This window comes from Felis catus, chromosome F1, assembly GCF_018350175.1.
Source record: "Felis catus isolate Fca126 chromosome F1, F.catus_Fca126_mat1.0, whole genome shotgun sequence".
Lineage (NCBI taxonomy): Eukaryota > Metazoa > Chordata > Mammalia > Carnivora > Felidae > Felis > Felis catus.
Window position 1 is genome coordinate 64,788,309 of NC_058384.1, and position 10,447 is coordinate 64,798,755.

A 10,447-nucleotide genomic window follows, 5' to 3' on the forward strand; every position below is an offset into this window, starting at 1 on the left:
CTGACTTTGGGGATCCTGTTCATTCACCGCAACATGGTGGTGGCGCATAGGGCAATAGCAATGCCTTTTTTTTTAAATCTTTTATTTTAATTCCAGGATAGTTAACATATAGTGTTATATTAGTTTCAGGTGCACTGCCTTTTACATTTTTTAAAATGTTTATTTACTTTAAGAGAGAGAGAGAGAGAGCGAGCGCACACACACGCATGAGTGGGGAAAGGGCAGAGAGAGAGTGAGAAAGAGAGAATCCCAAGCAGGCTCTATGCTGTCAGCACAGAGCCTGATGCAGGGATCAAACTCATGAACCATAAGATCATGACCTGAGCTGAAATCAGGAGTTACATGCTTAACCAACTGAACCACCCAGGTGCCCCTGAGGTGCACTGCCTTTAACTCAAGAAAGACTGCACTTATCTCTGGGAGAATGGGTCTCTTCACTGATTGGATTCTGGTTTTCCTTCGTCACATAAGTCCAGTTGATTGCAAAGTGCCTTCTGGAGACTTCTCATACCAGAACTGCTCAAGTTCTGCTTTAATTCAGAGCCGATTTGTTTACTCTTATTAATGTTATCTGGTTGAAGCCTTCCTTGCTCTGCCTTTTTTTTTTTAAGGACAGTATTGTTCTATCAAATCATAGAACCATTATTTTGGGGGACTTCTCACTTAAATGTTGTGCTGGTTTTGTCTTTCATAAATTAGAGTCCTGGATTTTTTTCTGACTGATATTTTCTATGAGGAACGGGTTGGACTTAGGTATAATATTCCATCATTAACCATGTTACACTATCATGTGTTGGAAAATTTTGTCAGGAATACCTTGAAGATTACTTATAAATGTAATCGACCTTGCCCTGGTCTTTGTGCATAAAGCTAGTAATGGACTAGCATATCAGAGCTTGTCAGGAAATAGCCCACACAAACCGGAAACTGAAGAGAGGTTAATAAAAGGGGCTGTCTACAGGGATGAGTAGGTGCGGGTGAAGATGGCGGCAGCCGAGGCCGCGAACTGCATCATGGAGGTCTCCTGTGGCCAAGCAGAAAGCAGCGAGAAGCCCAACACTGAGGACATGACGTCCAAAGATTACTACTTTGATTCCTATGCTCACTTCGGCATTCACGAGGAGATGCTGAAAGATGAGGTACGCACCCTCACGTACCGAAACTCCATGTTTCACAACCGGCACCTCTTCAAGGACAAGGTGGTGCTGGACGTGGGATCGGGCACAGGGATCCTCTGTATGTTCGCTGCCAAGGCTGGAGCCCGCAAGGTCATCGGGATCGAGTGTTCCAGTATCTCTGATTATGCGGTGAAGATCGTCAAAGCCAACAAGCTAGACCATGTGGTGACCATCATCAAGGGGAAGGTGGAGGAGGTGGAGCTTCCGGTGGAGAAGGTGGACTTCATTATCAGCGAGTGGATGGGCTACTGCCTTTTCTACGAGTCAATGCTCAACACCGTTCTCTATGCCCGAGACAAGTGGCTGGCACCCGATGGCCTCATCTTCCCAGACCGGGCCATGCTGTATGTGATGGCCATCGAAGACCGGCAGTACAAAGACTACAAGATCCACTCACTGGTGGGAGAACGTATATGGCTTTGACATGTCTTGCATCAAAGACGTGGCCATCAAGGAGCCCCTGGTGGACGTGGTGGACCCCAAGCAGTTGGTCACCAATGCCTGCCTCATAAAGGAGGTGGACATCTACACTGTCAAGGTGGAAGACCTGACCTTCACCTCCCCCTTCTGCCTGCAAGTGAAGCGGAATGACTACGTGCACGCGCTGGTGGCCTACTTCAACATCGAGTTCACTCGCTGCCACAAGAGGACAGGCTTCTCCACCAGCCCCGAGTCCCCGTACACGCACTGGAAGCAGACCGTGTTCTACACGGAGGACTACCTGACCGTGAAGACGGGTGAGGAGATCTTTGGCACCATTGGCATGCAGCCCAATGCCAAGAATAATCACGACCTGGACTTCACCATCGACCTGGACTTCAAGGGCCAGCTGTGCGAGCTGTCCTGCTCCACTGACTACCGGATGCGCTGAGGCGGCGCCTGGCTTCTCCCACCCTGGCCGGGCCGGCCCTGCACGGGCCCAGGGGCTGCGGCATCCTTAGGCAGTTTGGGGGCTCCCCCTTCCTCTCCTTCCCTCCCTCAGAAGGGGGTTTTAGGGGCCTGGGCTGGGAGGGGGGGCACATCGTGACTGTGTTTTTCATAACTTATGTTTTTATATGGTTGCATTTACGCCAATAAATCCTCAGCTGGGGAAAAAAAAAAAGGGGCTGTCTACAAAGGTGTAAGCAAGGTTGAGGAAAACCCGCAGGGGTTGGTATGGAACCTTGGAAGCCATTGCATCTTGCAGCTCGGGATAAACGTGGCATTCAAAGAGTGCCACTCTGTGAAGACAAGAGCTGCAGCCTTGGCGGCCGGGCAGGGAGGGAGCTGGGCGGACAGAGAACCTAACTTTTCTGTCCTCCCATCTTCAGTCTCCTGCGGGTATCACCCATTGGCTGAGTTCCAGAAGCCTGGGGGCAAGGGAGCCTGTTTCTACAGCCCACAGGGCCAGCCTCCTGGGGCACAGAGCAGAGGTGGGCCTGGGGTATGGGGAGGCCGAACAGAAGACTTTCCGCACAGCTGGGGTGCAAGATCCAGACCCGACAACTAATGCTCATGTTCAACCTGAGCTTTAGACCAAGGAAGGCCTTCCTGAGAATGGCCTCCTAAAAGATCAGATAATAATTCCAGCCTTTAAAAATGGGACAGTGTTCCGCTTCGTCCGATGCTTCTTTCTAATTTGTTTCTTAATGATTTTAACAATTTGCGCATGATCTGGCTGTGCATACCCCTGTTATGCAGAGTCTAAAAATAACTATTCTCGATGCTGGGGAAATAATTTTATTGTCACTAACCAGAAAAGGCCCCTCCGTCTTACTGCAAGACAGAGCGGCTTCACTTCGACTTTTCTAAATCCCAGATCATCGTTTTTGGCAGTTAGCATTTTCAATTTAATTGGCTTATCGCTGATGATTATATATAGCCGGCCAACTCTTTCAGCTACTAAGGGGTATATTTTGCAGCCATTTTTTCTCTGGTGGTTTCACTAGAAAATTATGCTGTTAAAAGTAGATGTTTCAGGGCGCCTGGGTGGCTCGGTCAGTTGAGCGTCTGACTTCGGCTCAGGTCATGATCTCACAGCTCGTGGGTTCGAGCCCCGCGTCAGGCTCTGGGCTAACAGCTCGGAGCCTGGAGCCTGCTTCGGATTCTGCTCCTCCCTCTCTCTCTGCCCCTACCCACTCTCATTCTGTCTCTGTCTCTCTCAAAAATAAATAAACATTAGAAAAAAATTTTAGAGTAGATATTTCTTGGGTGCGTTATTGACGTTTGTTTGTTTGCGTGGCCTAGGACATTAGCAAAATCTGTTTTGAAAATGTTCTCAGGTACACAGGGTAGCATCCGCATGTGCTTGGTAAATGCTGGCTGAATGGGAGAGTGAGAGAACTCCCTCGTAGCTTGGATTGTATCTTTCTCTCCTCACTGACTTCAGGAGACGGTTTTTGGAAATGGTCTAGAGCAACGTTTTGGTCTTGCTGGCCTCTCCTGAAAACCCCCACTTGAAGGAGGGATGGCTAGCAATCTGGGTCTTGGCTAGGAGCTTTTATTTACTTTAAAGGGAGTGAAACTATCTTTTGTCCTATTGGCTTGCAAGCTGCATGGGAGTCTCCTTCATTAGCAATACAGATTTCATGCGGTTCATACGCCTGTCAGATGTTAAAATTTGGACATTTCTGCTGCCCAAGGCCTAGAGGCCCTTAATAAGAAGCATGAGCAATTCTGACTGGCGGCCAAAGGATGTACAGTTCTTTCGTTATTCCAGACCAGCAATAACCAGGGGAACTTCCTTCAATGATGGGAATGCTCTATAAATGTGCCGTAAAGAATGACAGCGCTAGCCACCGTGGTCACCGAGCATGTGAAATGTGGCCATTAACACACAGAAGACTGGCATTTATGCTTTTTAACTTCATCTTAATTAATTTAAATGACCAGGTATGCCACTACCCCATCGGACAGTGCAACTCTCGATAGCCTAGATTTTATCCCTCGATTAAATCAGACCGTCACTTCTTCGGCTTTCAAAAGAAAAGCATTTATTGGACTGCAGATTTCTGTTTTTGGGAGGTGGGGGAGGGGCAGAGGGAGAGAAAGAGAATCCCAAGCAGACTCCTTGCGTGGAGCCAGACTCGGGGCTCAATCCTACGACCCTGGGATCATAACCTGAGCCCAAATTAAGAGTTGGATGCTTACTGACTGAACCACCCAGGTGCCCCTGGGCTGTAGATTTCTACTGTGTAATTTATGGTGGTTTTAAAACATGTCCTCATATTCTTGGATACGCTTCCATCAAACTATGGAGACTCATCACCCTTCCCTTGAGTGGGGACTGGCCCTAGCGACTTGCGTCTGGCCCTCTCCCTCTCAGCCTGAGCTTCCCTGCAGGAATTCTAGCTGCTCAACGGCTACCATGCTGAAGTCTTGTGGAGACACCGCCTACAGTATCTGAAGAGGCCCAGCTGTTCTAGCTCCTTCTTAGGCTCCAGGTGATTCCAGACCCAGCTTCGTCTGACTGCGGCTCTGGAAGAGACCTTGAGTGAACACTGCTTGGCTGAGCCCAGTCAGTCCGCAGTGAGATAATAACAATAAAAGATTGCTATCATTTTATTCACTTGTTTTCTAGCTGCTATTTTGGGGGGTTGTGGCATAGCACTGGATCACTGGAGCACCCTTGCACAAAAGAATGAAGCAGGGAACTGTTCCATTAAAACCCTGGGCATATTCATTGTTGGCTTGTTTTGAGGACAAAGTCTGCTGTATCACTTTCTCTTAGATCTCAATATCAGCGAGAGCTGCCCTTTCTTGGACAACGAATATAGTTTTACTTTAATACCTTTTTGCTTTGGTTGCTAGGAGGCTCAAAGGTGAATTCTTGCCCCACCTTTATAACTAAGTAGGGCTGTAGAGAATTTCTTTCTGTGTATTTACTTTTCCTTTGGCCTCATCTTATTATCCCCTTTCCCCTTGTTTCTTTTAAAAAGTTGATTGATTGATTGATATAATTTATTGTCAAATTGGCTAACATACAGTATGTAAAGTGTACTCTTGGTTTTGGGGGTAGATTCCCGTGGTTCATCGCTTACATACAACACCCAGTGCTCGTCCCCACAAGTGCCCCCCTCAATGTGTTGGGCATTTGTTGAACCGACCTGAGCTCCAAGCTCAGCCCATGGGTTAGTGATGATGGCGGGGAGGGCCCTGGCGGTTTATAACTCTCAGGCGGCCTTAGTTCCTAGGAAGGAAATGAGGGCCTGATGGCTGAGGGGTACGGGGCTGCTGGGCAGCAAAGCCTCACCCCATCACCCACGTGGCGCTCACGGTCAGACGCTGGTTCCTTACCAAGGGCCCGCTCTGGAGTTGGGACAGCGGTACAAAGGTAAAGAAGACCTCCCTGAGGGATTGACCCCCAAGATTGTGCCTGGTGGGAAGTAGCACACATGTGTAGACATAAAGTGACATGCATCGTGAGGGAAGTATGGATTCAGAGTGGTGAGAGATCACTGGCAAGCAGAGGACCATGGGAGGCTCCACGAAAGAGCGCTAGGAGCCAGGCATGGAAGTGGGGTGTGACTCATGTGTAGATACCCGGGGAGAGGGTGGGGTGAAGGGCAGACAGGACTAGCGGCGGTGGGTTTAATGCTGGGAATTCGAGGCACTGTGGCATTTGGCAGGGAGGATATTTTGGGCGGCAGAGACGGTGACACATCTCACATTATGCTACGTAAGTACTTGCTTACTCTTGGGTTTACGAAACCAGCTCTGTCCAAGGGCATGCGACCTGCACACGTGGACGGGATGGACTCAGGGCGAGAGACAGATGCTAATTAAAGCTTCCACAGAGCTGAGTGCTCAGAAAACCCAAGAAAAGTCATGGGACTTTGTTCTGAGGGAACTGCCTAGAACCTTTTATCAACAAATAGCATGTAGACTTCAAAATGGAGAGGAGGCTGGAAGAGATCCTCCAGCATTGAGTAACCCTGCAAACGGGACATTTCAGGACACGTCTGAGGAGTCCAATGGTGTGTGCTTGGCTGCTTCTTCGATTGCCCTTTGTTTCTTGGAGCCTCCTTGTGACCACGGGAGCCTGGTGTTCCGTGGGGAGGACGCCCAGCGAGGTTCCCAGTGGGGCTCCGTGGGGATGAGTCTGAAGTCCTTTCCTGTGCCTGATTGGTGTGTTACAACTAGTAATCGGCGGCTTTCCTGAAATTCCACAATTGCCTTTTGAAATAGGAAAACCCCGGAGTCAGATGGGTAGGAAATTACTCATGGTGTGAAAACTTCTCCCGGCCATTATAACCGAGATCCTTCCCCCTGCCTACAAGTGAAAGTTTAAACAGCCTTCCTTTCTTGGGTAGGGAAACAGCAAAAAAAAAGACCCCAATGTCTGATCACGGCAAAGTTCAATGTCATTCTGCCAGATTCTTCTGGGCACACAAAACCCTAAAAGGGCAGCGGTCCACAAGCGTCTGGACTCAGAATCCAAGTTCTTGGGGCGCTTTCCACAAAGTGCTTGAAACAGTGTTAAAGCATCAATAGTCGTAGAAGCTGTCTTCACTTTGCGCCGAGCCATACGGCCGGTAGATCATTTTCACACGCAGTATCTCATGTAATCCTGTTCGCAGCCCAGGGAGGGGAATATTCCTCTTCTACTTTTGCAGAGGACAAAACTGAGCACCAGATGATTTAAGGAAATTGTCCTAAATCTCAGGGCAGTATCAGTGGAGGGGTTTCTAGCTGGTCTCTGGGGTTGAAGTCTGTTTGTGCTCTTGAGCAGCGTCTGAAGATGAAAGGCAAGGCTGGAAAGAGCGTGTAGACGGGTGACTGCAGAAGTACGCCGGGCAAACACCCGATCACGTAAGGTTACGCTGTTTCCAGAAAGGGACAGCCTATGGCCAGCTTTCTCTCTGCCTGGGAATGTCACGCGCTGGGGTCACAGACCCCCAGATCCGGAAGCGACGCAAGTTATCACGTAGTTCAAAATCCTGTTTTTCAGGGGTGGACTCAGAGGCCCCAGAGAACATAACTATCTTGCAGAGACTTCCACAGCCAAGTGGTGAGAAGCTGGGATTGCTCCCCGGTTTTGCGGATCTTCTGTGGGACTTTCTCCTGCTTCGCCTTCCTGCCACAGTGTCTCCCCGGGACGAGGTAGAAAGCTGTTTCCGGTGGAAGGCAGTTGGGCATCCCCTTAGGCAAGTGAGCTCATATTAACAATCGCTGGGATTCATGAGTGTGCCGGATACTTGCACACGCCTGATTTGGAATCATCACAAGAACTCTGCAAAGTGTGCATCCTTGTGTCTGTGAGGAAATGAGGCCAGGGATGAGGAGGAGGGGCTTCGCGGGGACAAGGCTGAGTTCATGCTCTTTCCGCTGCGCAGTGGGGCCTCTGTAATGATTTATCTCTTGTTCTAGAAGACAGAAATGTTTGATTTTTTTTTATATGGCCAAGTATCATTTTGGGGAAACCATTAAAATTCGAGTTGTCTGCGTTTAGTCCTAGAACTATATTTGATTAAAAAGGGAGATAAGCGAGACGAATCAGTTATCGCTTTCAGACAGTCCTTAGACGTCTTGATTTTTCTTTTTATTGTGAAGGAAAATCAACAACGTTTTAAAAAAGCTGTAATTCAAGTCATATGCTTACGTAATTCTTCTTCTTTTTTTAGAAGAGAGACTTTTTCTCTTTTTTGTTTAACCCATATTCATCTAGAGTGCTGGGGGCAGAGCCCCAGAGACTCTTCTGTATTAATTAGTTCTTCCCTTCATGTACGAATACCTTCAGGGGCACTAAGCATATTCATCATTTATACCTCAGTTAGAGTTTTCTCTGACACACCTGCTTCCCTCTTAGCATCTGTGACTTGCCTTCCAAGTTTCAAAAAAAAAAAGCGTTCTTTTTTTTTTTTTTTTTAAACTTGGACAATGTTGAGGGATGGAGAGATGTGACTTCCATGCCTTCCAGGAAGAATTTGGAACCACAGATGGGCAGCATGGACTCACTGGAACCACAGAACCAGCAGGGAAGGGAGCCAGAAGGTGGGGACACGGAACCGGTAGAGAGGGAGTTGGGACAGTGTCAGAGTGAAATTTCTCAATTTCCATTCCACCCCCCCCCCCGCCCCGCCCCGACCCCTCATGGCTGTTCCTGGCCAGGGTGCCCCCAAATCCCGATACAACATTGTCAGCTGAACACTGTCTTAGTCCCGACCGTCACCAGGCACTACGCTGGTGGGGGCGGGGGGGGGGGGGCGGTTCACGACGCATCTTTCAGTGTGATTCCACACACGTGCCTCTGTCGTTTCGCTCCATCCCTTTTCACACGGACCCTCTGCCTTTACCTGCACAACCCAGAAGGGTCACATCCTAGACTGCTCCCACAGAACTGGGGCAGGTACCTCAGCGTCAAACCCGTCGTGAGGATGACTCTGAATCTGTTGACTTTTCACTGGGTTTCTGGCCCTTGGACTTGTATTGCCTGGCTCTGGTGGCTGTGGGTTTCTTGGTCCCTAACTGCTGGCTTCGTTTATAACCTACACGCTTATCTTGACTCCTGATAGGCGCGGGATGTCTGAGTGGTCATTTGGCTTCCGAGCCCTATTGGCTTTTCTGATGCCCAACTCCTACCTGTAATTCTTAGATTTGTTTTATTTTTCTGCCTGGCTTCCCACCCTGGTTCAGGATGCCTCCTCAGCAGCTATCCTGACCCAGTGGGGAGATTCGATATCATTGAACAGCTAGGTGTACAAGAGGACCACGGAAGGGTCGACAACCTCACGTTACCATCTCGCAACTGGCAGAATCATCACGGCCTTTTTGATGACGGAGCCATTTTATACATAACAAGAGTTCACAGAACGCTTGAACAGGAGAAATGTTTTGTAATCAAGGAGCAGTAATTGTTATTCTTTCCAGTTGTTGAGTTAGCTATGCCTCTATAAATTATAACGTAGTGTTCCAAATTTATATTGAGTTCCTGCGGTGTCCTGAAATTGGGGTCAGCCCACCTCTCCAAAGAAGACCAGACATGTTCCTGTGATGTGGGTTCATGAATGATAATTTCGATCGCTTCTTCCTCATTCTAAAAGTGAACAAAAGTCAGCGTCCCCACAGAGCCTAGATTTCTGAAGTAACTTTACCTGTGTGAAATCCCAACTTATCTCGATAGGATATTATCAAAGGAAGGGAAATTTCCCATCCAGGATAAGTAAAAACAAATCAAATCAAAACAAAACAAAACTCAATATCTGATTCCCAGCAAAGCTCTGGCACTTTGTCTCACAGGTTTGTTGAGAATTTATAACCATGGTTGATTTCTTGGGCATTAATTTCTTACCACTTTCTGGGAATCTATTGAGGCAGATGCAAATTAGGATAGGGTGGGTCCTCAAATATAGATTCTTTCAGACTACTGTTCTTAAGAATTCACATTGAGCTTATTTCTAAACTTATAACATTATGACAGAGAGGTCAATGAGTCAACTCTTTGAGTTCGCGATGACTTTAAGGGCATGCCATCGACCACATTTCTAACTCAGATCAAGCTATTTTAGGTGTGGCTCTCAAAATCATCGATCTCCGCAATGTCGCACTCGACTGCACTTGTAGCATGTTTTTGAGCTGCAGGGTCCATGGGGCTGGAATGCTGGCCTCGGGAAGGACTCTGGACAGGGTTTGGCAATCTTATGAACCACCAGGGTTCCTTCCCGCAATCAGCCTGGCATCGACTGGATCAACAGCAGAGCCCTATTCCCGGTCTGTGTTGAAATTCTCTGTTGTCCTTTCAAATCCTAAGTAAAGGTTTCCTCCCATTGTGTAAATCGAGAAGCCTGACAGAGAATTGTGTTCAGCATTCTGTTTCTGGAAACCTCTCTCACAGAGGCCACCCAGAGGTGTTCGAGAGTTACCCCAGTGATGGTCGGCGCTGATGATGCAACAGAGGCTACTAGCCAAGTCTGTGTGGCAATAAAACTCATCCTAGAGGAACAGAGGCAGAGATAAGCAGGGGCAAATCTAAGAAGGATGTAGCAACAGCTCAAAAGATCTATCACTCAGACAACCAAGGTTGTAGGGAGTAGAGCAGGAACAGCGAGCGAACAGTCCTGATAAACCAATGCGGTAATTGGAAGTGTTTCTGGTGATGTGAAGGAGGACTCTGGAGGCCTCCGGGGTGAGATAAGGCAAGCAATCAACATGTCAGGGTAATTTGCTGGCAGTTCTGGCTTTGGGTCAGGTGCATAAACCTGCCTGCTGTGATGTATGAAGCCTGCTAACCTGAGGAACTTGGTCATAGAAGGACAATAGCAAAGTGGAGGCTGCTTGGGACTGACAAGAGG

General features: G+C 48.2%; 1 protein-coding gene across 1 annotated transcript; it reads left to right on the forward strand.

The window, feature by feature from the left end:
• The first annotated feature begins 956 nt into the window (after positions 1-956).
• LOC101098680 (protein arginine N-methyltransferase 1-like) lies at positions 957-2,268 on the forward strand. Its single transcript, XM_045048954.1, is given in 2 exon segments — positions 957-1,568; positions 1,570-2,268. Coding segments are annotated over 2 exon segments (1,065 nt in total). The 5' UTR covers positions 957-983; the 3' UTR covers positions 2,050-2,268.
• The last annotated feature ends 8,179 nt before the right edge of the window (positions 2,269-10,447 follow it).